This window comes from Pavona decussata, unplaced genomic scaffold (assembly GCF_977016875.1).
Source record: "Pavona decussata unplaced genomic scaffold, jaPavDecu1.1 SCAFFOLD_299, whole genome shotgun sequence".
Classification (NCBI taxonomy): domain Eukaryota; kingdom Metazoa; phylum Cnidaria; class Anthozoa; order Scleractinia; family Agariciidae; genus Pavona; species Pavona decussata.
The window spans coordinates 75,635-94,040 of NW_028145696.1; the positions used below are offsets into that span (position 1 = coordinate 75,635).

Genomic DNA, 18,406 nt, shown 5'->3' on the forward strand with positions numbered 1-18,406 from the left:
ATAAAATAAATAAATAAATAAATCCAGTGTTTGAACCACGTTATCGATAATAAACTGCCAAAAAAATAGTTATCGGTTTTAAGTCAGTTTTCCTTTTCAAAAAGGAAATCAACTTGCCTAATTTGGTTGTCAGTAACAAACGCAGCCTCTCTGCTAACAAAAGGCCTCTTTTTCGTTGTATTCGCCGAACTGACGGGCGCCAGGGAAAGAGACCTCTGCCCTGCTACGGTTGCTTAACAACCGAGCTATGCGGGCTCACATAATGACAGCGGAGTAATTGTAAACGAGTCACGGCCAGCAAACAATAAAGGGAGCATGCGTTTTGTAAGCGACGTCCACGACTAGGGACGGCGAATACAACGGAAATGAGGCCTCTGCTAGTAGGGAAAAACGCGACAGTTTTATTGTCCATAACTTTGAGTAACGCGTTTTACCTAAGACACGATAAGATAACTAGATTTAAGGATGGTGCCTACTAATAAGGAAGTATTTTTGCGCAGCTTATGTGGTATAAGCCAATCTTGGAAAGGGGAACTGGACTAAGTACAAAAAGAAAATTGAGGTAACCACGCATTTTTTTTTAGAGGTAATTAAGCAACATTAATTCTAAAAGGCGCTAAATTACAAAGCAATGTATGGCATTTTTTCCCAAATTGAAGCTTTATTGTCTCTGCAAAATGCATTGTTTCCCCCAATTTTCTTTTTGGATACTAGGAGCTCTTGCTAAATTCTACTTTCTCCGCATAGTTTTAGATCGTGCAAAAATATCTCTGTATTAGTAGGCACCACCCATAGGAAAACCGCAGAATGTATGCGCAGTAACAAAAGTAGGCACCGTCCTTTACAGGAAAAAAAATCTTTGGAAATCAAACAGTCTGAGATTGACAGATTTGTGAGATCCTTGGGAGCAAGGGTCAATATAACAACTGATTGTCTGTTAAAAATTAAACAAAAAAGACAAGAAAAATAAACCAATGGCTCGTTAATTAAAACTAAAACCGTTTCGGATCGCGGACGCTGATTAGTCTAGAATGTTGTCACGTAACGCGTCATCAAACGTCCCTATGGTAACTGTAAGCTTTGAAAATTTGTATGTTTCTGTTTGATCCTGGTGTCATCCAAAACAAATCAAATTTAATTTATTTTACTCCTCAGTTTGAATATAAAAACAAACACGGTTGAGAATACAAGATGGTCGTGTCACAAAAATCCGAGAATCAAGTTAACACGGACATTGTTCGAAGTTTGAAGCAGAATTTTCGGGCTGAAATCCAAGCGCCTTCCACGGCGCACGGTGAAAGAAAAGTACGAATTCGAACAAACTGCTACTACAAATCGCAGCCAACAGAAGATCATTGGCGAGAGAAATACAACCGCCACGTGAAGCAGAGTGTTCGTGGCTTTTACACGCCGGCTCATATCCCGTACACTCCAGTTGGCGACGTTTATTTGGACCTCAGAAATCTTATCGAGAAAACGGTCGGCTGTGATCAAGGAGCCGAGAAGGTCAGTAAAATGACTAGAAGAACATGAAATTCCTTAAATATTTACAATATAGAGATGTGAAATATCGGGCAATAGATTTTACAGGTCACATTTGAGTTGCTTCATGACATTTGACCATTTTGTTTTTCTTCGTAGTGCTATTTTGCGAAATAAAAAGGAGATATTTTGTTTTTGTTGGGGTAAGTTTCTTAAAGTTTCTTTTCGCGAAATCATTTTATTGCTCCCTACAAAAGACAGGAAACACCATATTTTATGGCACGATTAAATATTTTTGCACAATTTTCTTGTCGCCCAACAACTTACCAGCAGATTTGAAAAAAAAAAAAAACAAACAAACAAACAAACCAGAACCAAAAACATAAAAAAGCCAAAGAACAAAAGAAGAACTAGCCAATTTTATTGCTGCCAGAAAACCAACCTTTTCCCGGGTTAAAAAAAAAAATCGTACAGGGGACTTTCCGCTTGGACATCCAAGGGATGATGATTTAAAAATGCCGGTAAAGATTTGAATCCCCCTGATTTGATTGAATTTACCCGAATTTAAATCAAACGCGGGAATGTTGTTGGTGTCGTCGGACGTTGGTGTAGAGCTAGTATGTGCGCACGCGTATTCTGATGCTAGTGAGTTTCCTTTATATCAATTAATAATAAGAGAAAAATGATGAGGCACTGGAGAGAAACACAATCTATTGTAGGATAGAGCTCCAACTAGGTTGTAATTGCTGATGGTAATGTTCCAAAAGAAATTTCACGGGATTTTCTTGTTTTTGATCAGTCAGTGTAAAAATCTCAGTTTTACTGACGATTCCTGTGAACAGAAGAGAAAAAAGGAGGAAGAGAAAGCAAACACTAATGAAAAGGTGGGAAATTTAATAACTTTTAACGTTAGTCAGGAAAAGTGCTAGATAAGTATGAATCATGATAAATTAAGCACTGGAATAAGAAGAAAAAACATAGCCCGGTTTTTAGACATTAAATACTAAATCCGAATTGAAATAAAGTTATATATGTACGAAAAATACTGAAATTGCAGTAAGGAATGGACATAATGTAATGTAAAATGTGTATGACTGTGACTTGTTAAACACTTAAAAAACAAAACGTTTATCAAAAAGCTTAGCAATACGTTTCGGCCGAAAATATTCGGCCTTCGTCGGTTTAAAAAGTGACAAAATTGGGTGTTCTGATTGTAAATGGACAGAGCCTTGCCAACAACTCAAAGATAGCGCAACACGCGAATCAGTTTGGCCATAGTATAGATTTTGACCAAGCCACCATTGTCGACAAGGCGCGTGTTTACCACAAGAGACTTTTCCTTGAGGCTTTGCATTCTCAGCGAGACCAAAATGCGGGCAATAAACGTTTCGTGTTGTGTGCGTCTGTCGTAAGGATGTTGTAGGTTGATTTACACGACGCGATTCGTGTTGTAGGCATGGCGTAAGTGTGTCGCATGCGACAAATCGTAGGCAAAATCATACCGTCTAAATCGTCCTTAACGTGATTTGTTCTCTCTCGCGGTGATCTTCGTTACGCGTCGTGATTGTAGCACGCGCAAACTGTGAACCGTTAGATAAGCGTTTGCATATTTGTCACTTTTTTAACCGACGAAGTGCGAACATTTTTGAACGAAACGTCTTGCTAAGTTTTTTTTTGAAAAACGTTTTGTTTTTAAAAGTTTTTAAGAACCTTCCACCCGTTAAGTTCGTCATTTGCTGTCGTATGCAAATACGTATACGCGTACCGAGATATGCGCGTGCGCATGTGTTGGTCAACCGACTACAGAAAACCAAAATCCTGTTTGATCACAAGAAGGGCGAGATTGTGGCGCGAGTGGTAAAAGGTGTTCTCCAGCTTACAATTCAGAGGTCCCAGTTTCATGTTTTCGGGTAACATTTAGCTTTGAGACATGGATTGCCGTGCCAAATGAGCAAACCAGACATATTTTCGTGCTTTTACATCAAACAGAAATCCCAAAGAAAAGGGAAGAATGCTTGTTTCTCATTTGAAGATCAAGGGGGCCTGAGTGAAATAAAAGCCAAGTTGTTCCAGTACAGAGGCAGATTGTCAGCTTTGCGAGCGGGACAGTCATTTGGCGAATGTCTTGGTAAAGAAAAATTATGCTTATGGTAAGAATTCAAGGTTTGTTGAATGAGCTTAAGGTTGATTTAAAATGGACTAAATAAAATTGTCTTCTTCGAGCAAACGCGAAAACGGGCTGCTTGTGCTTTATATATTGAGCGATTACCAACGTGAATGGAAGAAAGTGTCTTGTTCCTGTTGACTTTCTGGCCCTTTTCAAATCTCAGTAGCCCTCTGTCTTCACTGTAGTGGACAGCCATAATAGCAAGCTGATGGCTGCAAAGGACAGCCCTGTTTTATGTACACATCTCCTTTGCTATAGTCAGAACATACAGTACTGGTCAAATGTAAGTTGGCAGTCTTGACTGAGGAAGCTAGATTCTCGATCCTCAATCTTTGATGTGGTTGGATCAGCCGTACAAGGGCGAGTCATTACTTTAGGATAAGTCTACCGTCCTCTTCAGTCAATGCTTACAAATACTCATTTTATGTTGAAACGATCCCAGCGTTACCACCTGACGTCATCAAGTCTGGCTCTTACTCGGAATTTATCAGTGGAGTATCCAACATACTTCCAAGCTTTTCAATTACTTTATGAATCAATAAATGAATGTAATCTAGTTCTTTTATATGTACTGCACGTATTAATCTACTGTGTGTCCGCTGGCCGCTCCATTGCTGGATTAGCTTTGCTAATGGCAATTATGCTAATTAAAGATTAAAGATAATTAAATAGCTTCAGACGGCATCAGTTAAACTTCCAAATCTGAGCATCTAGACATATGCAACCCCACGCACAAATAGTTTTTGTTGCTTTTGAGCGGGTTAGTGTGGACTGGGACAGGAACAAAATGATATGAAAATGCTAGTGGGAACAAGAATATTATTTTTCGCTATGTTTTCAGTGCAATGTAAATGTGTATTCTAGTGATGATTGGGTCTATACCTGCCAAGTCTCTTGCATTGTTAGTTTAATAAGTGTTGTGCCTGCAGATTGAAAACATCAATCTTGTGCATTCATGCTGTCTACACTTGCCTGGTTCATAAATTCTAACTACTAGTAGATCCCTAACCAAACAGCATGTAAATTCTATTCAAACTAAAAAAAAATGTTGTGATGTTACAAGTTGTGAACTATCATTAGGCTTTTTGGAACCAATTCAGGGTTACCTTTTGCAATCTTTGGCCTGGAAATTTTTGATTATCTTGGCAACTTTCAAAAACTGCTATCTTGAATGTGTTCAGACAGTAGGGTAAGGGACCTTGAGTGCGATTACATGTATGAGATTGAACTAAAATTCATTATCGTAAAAATTCAGCTGTTGCCAGGAGTGTTAAAATATCCTTAATTCGTTGGTGGTTGTCATTTCATTCTCTTGTCCATTGTCTAGGACCAGGTAAATTACCTCAGGTCATAAGAAATTGAGGCTGCTTTCATAGGCGAAAGCAAGACCAAAGATCAAGAAATATTGTATTGAAGGGGGGGGGGGGGGGGGGCTCTTTATTGTATGGAAACCCGGAGTCAATGACTGGAATTTCAAAAATTCAGAGCAACGTTCTCAAAAGGGTTTAGTCAAAAGAATATTGTTGCTGTTGTTTGTGATGAGGTGCATACTACTAATCATTGGTAAGAACATTAATATATTTTTTTTTACCTGAGAGGGGTAGAGAAGCGTGAGACAAAATTACGACCCCCTTCTTAAAACCTGACATAATCACTACAACAAGGAATTTTTTTCCTTTTTTTTGTATATGGACAAGATTGATGTAGCAAGCCTTGCAGGAGAAAGACTTCAGAGTTTACGTTAAAATGTTACATTACTGAAAAATTTTCTCAAATATCACAGAGTTGCAAATAACAGTTGTTCATTGGACAATGTCCAACTGAATTTTTCCATTGTCCAGGGAAATCCTGCCTGCGATACCTGCAGATAAAATACAAGTGACTACAGTTTTAAAGCTTATGACTAATTGCAAAGATTGCTGACAGCTCTTCTGGTTTGTCCGACTAAAAATGGCTGTTTGAGTGCTTTATTTCGTTTCAAGTAAGTTAGCTTGCATGATTGGCCTAAAAAAACTAAGGCCATACCAACTGAAAATACTGACAATGAAATTTTAAACTTGTAAGATGAGATGTTAGAAGCACCAACTAATCAATAGTGCATGTTGTTTGAGATAATAAACAGTTGCTGGATGCGTAGTTACTAAAACAAGGAATGATCTAAAATGACCTAAAATGATCTAAAATGAATCTAAAATGACCTAAAATTATCTAAAATGATTTTTTTTTTAATTTTATAACGAAGACTAGTGAGCAGCACAACGGAAGACTTCTTGTAGTTGTATACTTTTCGTCTATTTCCGACGCGTTTCGTCTCTATCGGAGACTTCTTCAAGGAAATTCCCGATAATTACCGTATCACAACCGCGGCTTTGATTGATGCAAAGTGTCTAGTTTTACCCCAGCAACGTGGTTTTGATTGGTACGAAGTGCCTAGTTTTTCCCCAGCAACGCAGTTTTGATTGGTACGAGGCGAAGTTCTATGTTTCGCCCAGCAACGCGGGTTTTTTTTTTATTGATGCAGCTATTTTATATGAAACTGACACAGAGTTATCTTTTATTCATGCGCTTCCCTTGACTTGTTAACTGCGTGTTCATTTAAGGAAATTGATAACCAGATATGCCTCAGTTTACATTGTTTACAAAAGCGTTTTATCAGTGTTTACACAAGAATTTAGCCTTGTCGTGTGGTTTCAACATTTGTTGGCTTCACATTACAAGCTAAGTTAATTTCAAGTAAGCGCTTGATTCAAGTGCACTTGAAAATCTCAAGTCTCACTTTAGATTAAACTTGGCTTCATACCTGGTGACAAAGTATACACTTGAAGCACAAGCTGTCAATCATCTTTCGCGGTAAAAATCAGACGCCGGAAAATCAGGGAGCCTTTGCAACGGAAAAACGTTTTATGTTGTTTACTCTTTATTTTGTCTTTAATTTTAACTCAGAGAGTTTTAACATTACAGGAAATGTATAGGTACTTCATTGTTTATGAGTAATTGGCGACAACACAAAAGAACAGGCGACATCTTCTGTATTTGTCGAGAACGGTTCAGCAACGTGGTTTTCGGCAAAGAAATTGCCACAGGGTTTTGGCATGGCCTCGTTAACAAAATTGGTTTAGACTGCATTTAGCTCACTGCGACATGGATCCGCTTTGGAAAATGCATTTCCGCGTGACTCGTCCAACGTTCAACGCTTTGTGTGATTTGGTACGCGGAGTCCTCAAACTGCGAGGCGTATCTCCAGCCATCCATTTTGATTTTTTTTGGATTGATTTTAGTTCACGGCAAAATGTTTATCTGTCCTGGCACCGCAGCACGTGGCTTTCAGTTGATTTCCCTTTTCTTATTGGTCAAGTACGTTCTCAAGTGCGGTGTTGGCCATACTTGGCGGCGAACTTCGGCTTCTTTGAACTACGAACGTTTCCATGGTCACTAAGTAAAGTTCAAGTTGGTAGGTTTTACCCCTTCACACTCAAAGTAGGTTTCAAGTTCAGTTAGATTATACTTACATGCTCTAGTTGTTTTCACTCCTACACAGAAAGTTGCCTCTACGACGTTTAGAGAAAAAAAAACACACCGATACTTTTAGTTTTAAATTGTCATGACGCACTATCTACAACGATTACTAGAGAACCAAAAATCCAAATAGCCGTGCCAAGAAATACAACTCCTTGTGACAAACACTAGCCGGGCCCGGCATTGCAACAATTACCGAATGAAGCTCATTGCATGATACAAGCAGTGATTAATTTCTGCCCTACTATTGCCAAATCTCAACAAGAAAGGCAGTTAAAACTATCAAGCACTAAAAAGAGCCAAGCCAAACCCAGCTGAAATGTCCTATGTGGCATAAAAACACTGTCGTTGAACACACAGAATAAGAAGTCATATTCAAAACGAAGAGAATTCAAAAGAGGAAACTCAAAATTCATTAGGCGCAAATGACCTGTCGGATGATGAACATATGATGGTTAAATCCAAACCCGCTACAAATACTTGCGAGCAGCACAGGCTTTTAAAACCAATTTATCTCGGAAAAAAAAAAGTATAAGCTAGATTTAAAAAGGCTAAAACACGCGCCAGAAAGTGGCGTATGCTTGTCAGTCTTTATTTCCGCACCAAATTCTAAACCATAGGCAGCCCAAACTGAAAAAAAAAATCATTATTTTCATAAGAAAGCCGGTAGCTCAAAAGATTTTCCAAAATAATTATTTGGAATTCACATTGAAGGAATGTTAATTAGTCGATTTTCTTGTGATCAGTATGATGTTAGAAACCGAATTGAGTTTTCCTGGCGGGGGCAGCTGCCCCCTCTGCCCCAGCGCTATGTACGGCCCTGGCAATACTCAAACTGAGACACCGTTCTCAAGGTTCAATGTTCTTAAGAGTTCACTTTTCTCAGAACTTAAGAATCATTCAATGCTCCCTTTTAAGGATTCTCTGTTCGTAGGACTTAAGGATCAATGTTCCTAAAGCAGCTTATTTTCCATAAGCGCTCTCCTTTCTCTATATCTGCTCTGCGTGCTTCTCGTCTGGGCCGCTCCTCTACGTCCTCAGCTTAAAATCTAACAGATCTGGGATGTCTGGTATGCCTGCTGCTCCCCGTCTGGGGTGCACCTCTGCATGCTCAGTTCCAGTAGATACATCTTGATATCTGCTGTTGAATCTCCTTGTGAACGAGCCCCAAGTTCCAATGGATACAACCTTTGTAACGGGCGTCTCAACCGTGTCAGGTTCCCTTTCTTGGGTGTGGTTGACTTGACAACCGCTCCACGGACAAGCCCATCCTTGCCTTTGATCAGGCTTTCCACTCGGCCATGCTTCCAAAGCCCTCGATGCAGACCATCTTCATGAATAATCACAACATCTCCGGCAGCAACCGTTTGACGTTTCGCATTTTTCATTTTGAGCCGGTGCGAATTCCTTAGTTCAAGAATATATTCGTTCCTCCAGCCAATCCAGAAGTGATCTTTCAGTCGCTTGAGTAGGGCTACTCTCCCTCTAGCTTCTTCGGCATTCAGTTGGCTGATTTCAATTTCTTCCCGGTCTGGCATAGCCAATAAACGTCTCCCACACAATAAATGGTAAGGAGTCAGGGGCTCTTCGGTTTCCTCACTGGATACAAATGTGAGGGGCCTGGAATTAAGTGTTGCCTCTATTTCCACTAGTACTGTTTGGAGTTCCTCACTGGTGACCTTGACATTCTTTAGGATCTTCTTCAGGCACCTCTTCACGCTCTGCACTAATCGTTCAAAGTAACCACCCCACCAGGGGGCCCTTTCAAGATTAAATGTCCACTTAACTCCTTTCTTGGCAAGGAGTCTTCTTACTGCAGGTGAGTTGAGCAGAGCTCTTAACATCTTAGAGGCGGACACGAAAGTCTTCCTAATTGTCTGAATTCAATTCGCGAGGCAGTCCACGACGCGCAGCAAATCTACGAAAGTTTCGGATAAAGGCCTCCGCTGTCAAATCAGGAACAGTGTCAAAGTGTACAGCTCTGGAGAATGCACAAGTGTATACTGAGACGTAAGTCTTACCCATTTCACCGTTCTCCATTACATAGAGAGGGCTCGCGAAGTCCACACCTGTAAAGGTGAATGGTTGCTCCTTTGCGATCCTGAAAGATGGCAAGGGAGGCGCTGTAGGTGGACTGTAGGGCTTCCCTTGTAGACGGCGACAAACTGTGCATTCATGCAAAAGCTTCTTCACAACTTGCCTTCCCCTAACAATCCAGAATCTTGAGCGCAATTCAGTCAGTGTCTCTTTAACACCACTATGGTGGACTCTTTCATGACAAGCAGTTCTACAAGCTCTTACGATGAGTGAAGTGACATGATGGTTTGCGTCCAACAAGGCAGGGTGTTTCTGTGACTTTGATAAAATCTGCATTTCCAAGCCTTCCCCCACATCTCAGGATTCCCCTTGGGTCTGAGAACACTCCAAATTCTCTTTCCCAGTTCTTGAACTTCGCACTTGACGTTAACTCGATTTGAATATGTCTAATCCAAAGTTCTTCCGCTTCCAGGATATCATCTGCTGTAATGTCTACTGGGACAAGTCCGGGCTCCCGCCCCTTAGGCTTCAGTTTTCGTGTAAATCTCAGAACAAGAGCTGTGATTATTAGCAATCTGTGTAGGCGACTGAATTTCTTGCAATCAATAACGGCACTCACCACCAGGCTAGAAGATTCTTTAAGAAGTGACGAGCAGGGTAGGTTTGATGCTAGCTCACGATGCTCCTTCTTTGCTTCCTGTAGATATTTAACAGGAGCTTGTTTGACCTTGGCGGTTTCTTCACTGATCTGCATTGCTCCTTCGTACGACTTCAACCAGTCTGGCCCTGAAACCCATGTGCTTTCAGCCAAGATTGCTGGTGATGCTCCGCGCGATGCTATATCGACTGGGTTGTCCTTCCTTGAGCAGTGACTCCAGGCATTTGGTGGCACAAGACTTCTGATTTCACATACCCTGTTCTGAACAAACTGTTTCCACTCACGGTCTTCTCCACGAATCCAAAACAGTGCTACTTCTGAGTCAAAACCGCATCTTACTTAGGAAATTGGAATAAACTCTTTCAAGACAGATCGGATATGAGAAATAAGTTGGGCCAAAATCAGTGCTAAGAGCAGTTCAAGGCGTGGGATTGTTTGCCCAATAGGCGGTGCAACTCTTGTCTTCGATGTCACAAACTTGAGGTAGGTTTCACCGGCCGTTTCCATCTTCAAGTACACTACAGCTGCATATGCATTGACTGATGCATCTCAGAAACCCTGTAGGCTTGTCGACCGCATCTGCCGTGCGACACCAAAGAAGTAGCATCGTGACGCTCTGATTGGCTATGCCTCCTTCAGGCTCTTCAGTAGATTTCTCCAAATCTTTCTTGACGTTTCATCCAATGCTTTATCCCATCCCATCTTCCTCTTACAGAACCTTTGGCAGCATAGTTTCATTTTGACAGTCACTGGGGTAATGAGACCAATGGGACCATGAATACTCGACGTGATCCGTGCTACATCACGCTTTGTTGGGCTCAAATCATCCGGTGATGAATCCCCAATGACCTCTTTCATATCCAGGACCAATTGATCTTCCTCCTTGTTCCAATGTACACCCAAGACCTCCTCTGTAGCAGGTGGGGAACTTCCACTGTGCGTTGCAGTCTTTGCGTATGATTCATCTTTTTCCATCACAGTCTCGACATTTTCCTTTGAGGCAATGGATTGACCTCCATGGCAACTGTTTTCTAGTAATCTCTCATGCTCCTCGATCTGGCTTATTAAGAGCGGTTGTCAGTAACTAACGAGACTCCGCCGACAGAAGCGAAAATTCGAATTTTTTTTTTTTTTTATTTGCCCCAAAAGACCCTTTTGGTGAACTATTTTCAAAAATAATGTTCAAAAGTTCCAGCGAATTTTTATTTTGGCAAAAATTGGGAAAGTTCGAAATCGGCCAAAACGTGGCCGATGGCCCGATTGAAATTATGCAAATTAGTACATTTTTAAAACTCTCGCTCAAGACAAGGCAGCGTTTTCTCGAGTTGACACTTTCACAATCGTTTTTACATCCCTTGTGCTTGCTTCCCAACTATATTTTATCTCCACCTGAACATTCTTTATTTAAAGTTGCCCACGTAAAGAATACAATGTTTGCTATTCCTTAGATACAGTGATTTTTGCCATATTTCAGATGACCATATCATCAGGGGTATACGAATATACTGGTAATGAAATAACTTTTTTGAACAGGCAATTGTTCTTATTTATCATGTTAAAATATTTAGTTTGGCCCGTGAAAAGCGAGCGCGCTAGGTCGAGACGTGTGGAATGCACTTTGACACAATTCGCCATTTCAGTACTTCATGTTCCTCCTGTTACTTTGCACTTATCAATACACTTCACGGAAGCTTGTAGATAAAAGCCAAGGTCTCTGTGTTCATTTCATGCTCTTATACACGTAAATAACTAGCTTCAAACTTGAGTGCACCCCATATTAGCATTAGGTTATCAAATGATTCCTTTCAGGTGAAATGTTCGAGTTTATATTGAGCCGTTCAAGCGAGATGAAAGAGCCGTTCCCAGGGAAATAACTTGAAATCAGTGAAATTAATACCCTGTCTCTCATATCATGCTACACTTCCAAACTACGCTTATTTTTAAGCTAGAAAGTGTAAATGCTCCCTTTTTACGTGACCTAAAACAGAATTTGCCTAAAATATTACTGACGAATAAAGTCCACCGCAAGAAAACACTGAAAAAATCGCGCACCGACGTAAATGTAAACATCAGCCGTTTCTCAACGGTCCTCAACTTGCCACATGAATGAAACGCGTCCGTTATTTGACCTCTGATACATTTATGACCAAAAAGTACAAACAAAAAATCTTCTCTATGTCCATCTGTATAAATACACTTGCCAACCAAGCTTTTGTTTTTCTGTGTGTTTGTCGAAAATACTGAAGAATAGTGCAACATTGTTACTGACTACTAGACTCATTCAATCACAACCGGAAAACACGACTGGAAACTAGATATAAAGAAATGCTCTTACTTGTCTGCAATCGTTACTCACATTATATCTGGCGATATCACATCCCCAAGGCAAGGCTGAAAATTGTCTCAAAATCCGCATATTAGAGATTCAAAGTTTTGAACAACGCGAATAACTTTCATTGCGTGACAAGTGAAATGTGGTACCCAAGCGCCCGAAAAGCACAGGAATAAACAATGTCAAGATTCGCCCTTGTGATATGACAGTGCGAATATAATTTTTGAAATTACAAGAAGAAATTGAGGCAAGTCAAGGTCTGCAAGGTATATTTAATGGACTGAAACAATAATCATGTAGTTTTCCTCTTCTGAGATTCACTCTGTGTTGTCTGTGCCGGATTCTCGTCAATAACATTACAGTAAAAGTAAAACCGAAATTAATGTAAATCAAGTCAACAAATTAAGACCTTTTGAAGACCTTTGAAACCTCAATGCAGTATTTCAATACTATCCTCAAACAAAAAGAAAAAATCTTAAAAATCTTAATTCCTGGAATAAAATCAAGTAATGCATAGCAGTGGATTTCTGTTTAAAAAAATTGGGAAAGTCAGAAAAGGAAATAAGATGTTCTTTCATGCTCTCAGTTTCACTCAAATGAAAACACTTTACCTGTCGTAGCAAAAACACCATTTCGTCCAGAATTTCTTTATAGGCCCGATCCTTTGTGCCTTTATAGGTGCAAGCAAACGTCCTTTTTGCATTGATTAAGCGTAACACATTACAAATCTTGCGCATTTTTTGAGCTTGATCCGCACGGAGAGGTGCCATGGCGAAAAAAAACTTCACTCTCCTTAATAGATTAGCTTTTTGTTTGAGGATTAAGTATTGAAATACCGTATTGAGGTTTCGAAAGCTCTTGATTTGTTTACTTTCATTTTCAGGGGTTAATTTCGGCTTTATTTTGAAGAAAATTAAGGTGGTTGTTGTTGTTGTTGATGATGAGAATTCGGTACAATCCCCGGGGGAGGGGTGGGGGGGGGGGGGGGGGGGGAGGAAACATGATTGCCGTTTCAATCCAGCAATCAAATATACCTTGCAGACCTTGACTTGCCTCAATTTCTTCTTGTGATTTTAAAAATTATTTTCGCACTGTCTGCGGTGTCCTATGAAGCTCAGTAACACAATTACCTACTTTTGATTCTGTGAAATAAAACTTGATTCTGTGAAATAAAACTTGATTCTTTGTAACGCAAACTTGATTCTTTAGAAGGAAAACTTGATTCTTTAAAAACACAAACTTGATTCTTTAAAACGCAAACTTGATTCTTTTGAAATAAAACTTGATTCTTTGAAAACACAAACTTGATTCTTTAAAACGCAAACTTGATTCTTTAGTAAATAAAACTTGATTCTTTAAAAACACAAACTTGATTCATTAGAAATAAAACTTGATTATTTGAAAACACAAACTTTATTCTTTGAAACGCAAACTTGATTCTTTGAAAAGTGAGTTGTTTGTTTCAGTGTCACGTGGTCTCTGCTTTTGGAAGGCCTCAACATGGCGGAGGCTTTGAAAGGTATTCAATCGATAGTAGCGCTCCATCCTGTAATATCCTCATTTACTTGTTCATTACTCATCTATCTTGACTTTTTCATTCGTCATACAGACTTTCCTGACTATCTTTTAAATATGGTGAAGGCCTTGAAGTCGCTCGAGATGATCACGGAATATTTGTGGAAGGACATTGGGATTAACTGGAGGTATACATTCTGTTATTTCCGTATGAATCACAAGTATCCAAAGTTTAAAGAGTAACGGAAAATAAGAAAATCATTTTGTTATTATCTATAGTGTTATTATTGCTCAGTGTTATTAACCACATGATAATACATTTTGGCTTCAACTTTGCTTTCAATCCCGCTGGAATTTCCGTGCGCGATCTAGTCACGATGGCGTGGCAGAAGAAATGGTGAGATCAGATAGAACGTTTTCGGTTTCAGTATGCATATGTACTAGAGATAAATCTATTTTAAGATAATTGTGGGGGTAATCAGTAAATTTATTTTAATGATTACAGCTCATTGGATAGACACATGTCCGTCACAGTGTGCAGGTTTGGCGCATGTTTGTGCATCGCGTGATCTTCCGTCGCTCCCGCGCGCGTGACCAGTTAGCACACTCGACTATCCAGAAAGGTAATGCTGGCAGAAAGCAAAGTTTGAGCCAAAATGTGCTATCAGTTAAGCAATAACAGCACACTTTCGATGATGTCAAATACATTCATTGATTTTCTTACGCTCTTAAAGTTTTGGCTACCGTATGAATTTAAAAGTGCTGAAGCCTTGCAGTTCTGTAGTTCTTACTTAAATTATTTTCATTAACTGCCATTTAAGTTCAGTAATTCATCACAATTTATTTTTCATTAAAAATTTTACCCGAAAAGCGAGTAGAACTGATTTCTTGGTTTCTACTCCTTGTTGGGGATCAACAACTGAAAGTAACTGACGGCATTATTATGATCTGAAGTCAATGAATTTAAATTCTTCTTTCAGTGTCTTGACTTTAAAAAGAAGGCTACGTGAATATAACATTCAGTACCACCGGAAGGAAGACCCGGTTGAAGTGTGCAGAGCAGTTTTGGTCGGTAAAACGCTTATTCATTATAAAATTCCGTGAGTGAGCACTGCATACAATAATATTTCTCACATCGACCTTGTTGTCCACAGTATGAGCTCGATACAGGAAGAAAAAATGTTGGAATAAGAGCCATGCAAATGAGACTGCGCCTCCATCACAACTTGTTGGTGACCAGGTGCGACTATGTCCACATGTACTGATTAGACACATTTCATTTTACTGACATGCTTAGAACTATGATTCACTATTACTTTTCTGAAAGTGTGCATAGATAAAACGAAAGGAAAGAGATACATTGATCTTAAAAGTCTTATTGAAATTATTTACATTTTTTAAGGGATGATGTTTATGCGGTAATGACAATACTGGATTATCCAGCAATGCAGGTACGGAAAAAAGGAGTTTTGAGGAGAAGGACTTTTTATTCAAAGGTATCTCATTATTAACCAAACTGAACAGCCTTTTTTTCACTCCCTGCGATGGTTACATAACAACTGAAGTGATGTTTATTTCCCTTGTTTTAAATAGGGAAGCAATTGGGTTTGGTCTATAGACGGCAATGACAAACTAAAGGAGTTTGGCCTTTACATACATGGTGCCATGGACACATTTTCCAGAAGGTTGCTTTGGCTGCACGTGTATGTGTCCAATAAGGATCCAAGAGTCATTGCATACTACTACTTCAAATTTGTTAAAGAGGAAAGAGGTTAGACTTTGAATTCCTTGCAACTTTAAGTTAATATTTAAATTAGCAGTCATATTTTACGGAATAAAAGATTATAATTAAATTATTCTGAACAATTTGTTATAAACATTAATGCTGGTAATAAAAATATCCTTTCGGAATTGTTAGTTAACGTTAAGCAAGTCATTCATTCCAATTGCAGTGTTTCCTTGTGTCACAAGATCGGATCATGGCGTTGAAGTTTCCATACTAGCCCAGTGTCAAATATTTCTTCGGCGAAATCCTACAGATGAAAACGCGTTCTTCAAAGCTCACCGCAGAGGACCCTCACAATTAAATCAAGTAAGCCTTTTTACAATTTGTTAGCAATTATACAATTAAGGAATTTCTTACCAAAACCTAGTAATTCTAAACCTGAAAGCGTGGACTGAACACCGTTTTGATTGATAAGTCAACGTTTAGGTACAAGAAAAAAGCGGTATATTATTTTCGGTTTTCTTTAAGGTAACTTGAAACGGAAACGGTTATAATTGGTTTCCCTTACTGGAGTTTCAAGCACCTTACCTAAAACGTTTACTGTTTATTTTCAGACAATCGAGTCATGGTGGTCCAGAGAGAAAAAGTACCATAGCCAGTTTTGGATTGATGAACTACAGGTACTCAAAAAAAGATTTAACTATGATAACTATAATCGCTCGGTTAACTCGAGTGTACGTACAATTTTGTCATTTTAATTTATTTGTTGAAAAAGGTAAATATAATGCTATATTCTATAGGAGTTACGAGAGCAGGGTCATTTCAGATGGGTCTAAAGTCATTGACAGGTAAGGATAATTGTTTTTAAGAGAAGCAAATGATTGAATCATGAGCGGAACCACTCGCATCTTATTGTAATATACCTAGTTTCATTTTGAACTTGTACCAAAGTATAAATCAAAAGCACAACTTGACTAATGCATTAAAGTCAAGACATTCGTTATGAGTTAACCATAAAAAAACATGTAACTGATATCTTAAAATAAAAGGGAAAAGTTGCATTTTAACAAAGAGATTTGTATAAGTAGTTGCAAATTGAGCAACACAATTATTCTGAAAATCAAAAATTGCAAAAGCTATGTGTAAATATTTATCATTTTCTATAAAGGGTGGCTTTCTAATAAGGACAAGTTTCAAGTGTTAGTCGTTAATATAAAAGAAAAGTTCTAGTTTATAAGTGTCCGTTTGCACTTGATTTGGTACTATTTCTTTTATACCTTTCACTGATAACTCTTTAAAAATGTTACAGGTGGTGCTTACTCTATACTTACCTGCCATTACTTGAAAGTGAACTTCAGGAACTGAAACAAGACTACAATAGCCATAAAATAAGGAAGCAAAGGGGAAAGCTGCGTCCGGATGGCATTCCAGATGACATGTTTTTCTTTCCGGAGAGATTCGGTGAGCGACACAGGAACTCAGTGCTCTACAATTATTATTTTTTTTTGTTTGCACCAATGCCTTGTGATGCATGCATGTTACACCACATCTTTCTTATGTTTAAAGCATGTAGGAAATTTTTTTATATGAAACGAAAAAGATCCCATTGCAAGAGTCTATATCATGATCGAGAAGTGCATCCCCAGTCAAGCCTGTATTCAACGGATACCATATTAAGCGGACAGTAGTCAAAGTCCCAAAATTCTCTTCTCATATTTACTGTAAGAAGAACCTCTATTAAGCGGACGAGAACACTAAACAAAAGTTGCTGTAAATGGTCATTTCCATTGTCAAAAATCTGTGTCAAACGGACACTTATAACTGATGAAATTCTTACCACTGAAAGTGAAATTCAAATTTCGTCTGAGATCAATTTGACCTCTTATCTTTACTCGAGTGAAAATGCAAGGAAAAACGTGTTGCCGCCCACGAACAAGATTCAACGACAAAGGGGGTAGTTATATTCACATTATCCTGGCAAAGCACCTGTATATAGGAACCTGTATTGAGCGGACATTATAGTATTCCGCTAAGGTGTCCGCTTAACACAGGATTGACTGTACTGTAAAGCACATTAGAATATTGTATTGCTAGTGCGCTATATAAGTTTTTATGTATCATCATCATCATCATCATCATCATCATTATTAGTTGGATCGTGCCAGGATGTTTTACTACAATAAGTTCAGAAAATGTAATCTAGTTTATAATCTTCCAATATCGTATGAATTAGGTGGCGAAGAACAAGGATTTCAGCCATCTACACAAGAACTTCTGGAAATAGATCGTCAGCATAGCCTTGACTGCCCGCTGCCTTTACCTATTCCTGAGGAAGTGAAATTGGCCTGCGATAACTGGTGCCAAGACCATTGCGTGGCTATTAACGTGACTAATGTGCGTCAGGTTTATGTTGACCTTCGTCGCTACCTTACTAGCCATATCTGAGAGCATTTCTCACTAAAGCTGAACTTTTAAAGTATCAGGATACATAAGAAGTTTTTGTGATATTTCAAAAGTAATATGTAAATGATGTGGAATTTTGAATAACTGAACGTTGTGGGTACCAGATATGCATAATTCCCGGCCCGACCCATCCATATTTAATACCCAAGATTATAGAGGTGGAGTTGTTCTCCTTCTATCTGCTTGATTTTGTTGTGTAAGTTACGAATAAACTCATTTGTTTTAATTAGAAGTTCATTGCCTTTTTTCTCTTTCCTCGAACGTTTTATCACATGCAAATCTCTCCCCATTTGCCCAAAGGTAGCTACTGTTTCTATTGATTGCTTTCATTTGAGGGGGGGAGGGGGGGGGGCGTATAACTGAATACGTCGAGGTGACTGACCCTTCGCCTCATTAGAAAACCAGAAAAACAAGCACTCCTCTTCACATAAAATGGGGGTTACTGGCTTCATTTTAGACTTATGAGCATCTTAAGCTAAAATGAAGGTTTTTCGACGGCTTCTCGCATTG

General features: G+C 39.0%; 1 protein-coding gene and 1 pseudogene across 2 annotated transcripts; both read left to right on the top strand.

Annotated features, from left to right (window-relative positions):
- Positions 1–428: 428 nt before the first annotated feature.
- LOC146454867 (uncharacterized) lies at positions 429–5,037 on the top strand. Its single transcript, XM_085094981.1, has 3 exons — positions 429–1,506; positions 2,286–2,366; positions 3,472–5,037. The coding sequence occupies exons 1-3, from the start codon at positions 1,192–1,194 to the stop codon at positions 3,634–3,636; spliced, it is 561 nt and encodes a 186-aa protein (XP_084951107.1). The 5' UTR covers positions 429–1,191; the 3' UTR covers positions 3,637–5,037.
- An 8,181-nt stretch (positions 5,038–13,218) lies between these two features.
- LOC146454868 (uncharacterized) lies at positions 13,219–18,120 on the top strand (annotated as a pseudogene). The gene is made up of 10 exons (XR_014859162.1): positions 13,219–13,895; positions 14,688–14,775; positions 14,862–14,947; positions 15,110–15,158; positions 15,301–15,478; positions 15,660–15,799; positions 16,048–16,113; positions 16,234–16,281; positions 16,743–16,894; positions 17,667–18,120. The product of XR_014859162.1 is annotated as an uncharacterized LOC146454868 (transcript).
- The last annotated feature ends 286 nt before the right edge of the window (positions 18,121–18,406 follow it).

Bases quoted from the DNA above. Each gene is read 5' to 3' on its own strand.
- LOC146454867 (XM_085094981.1), top strand. From the start codon at position 1,192: ATGGTCGTGTCACAAAAATCCGAGAATCAAGTTAACACGGACATTGTT. The intron at 1,507-2,285 runs GTCAGTAAAATG...TTGATCAGTCAG, and splicing joins GTGATCAAGGAGCCGAGAAG to TGTAAAAATCTCAGTTTTAC. The intron at 2,367-3,471 runs GTGGGAAATTTA...TACATCAAACAG, and splicing joins AAGCAAACACTAATGAAAAG to AAATCCCAAAGAAAAGGGAA.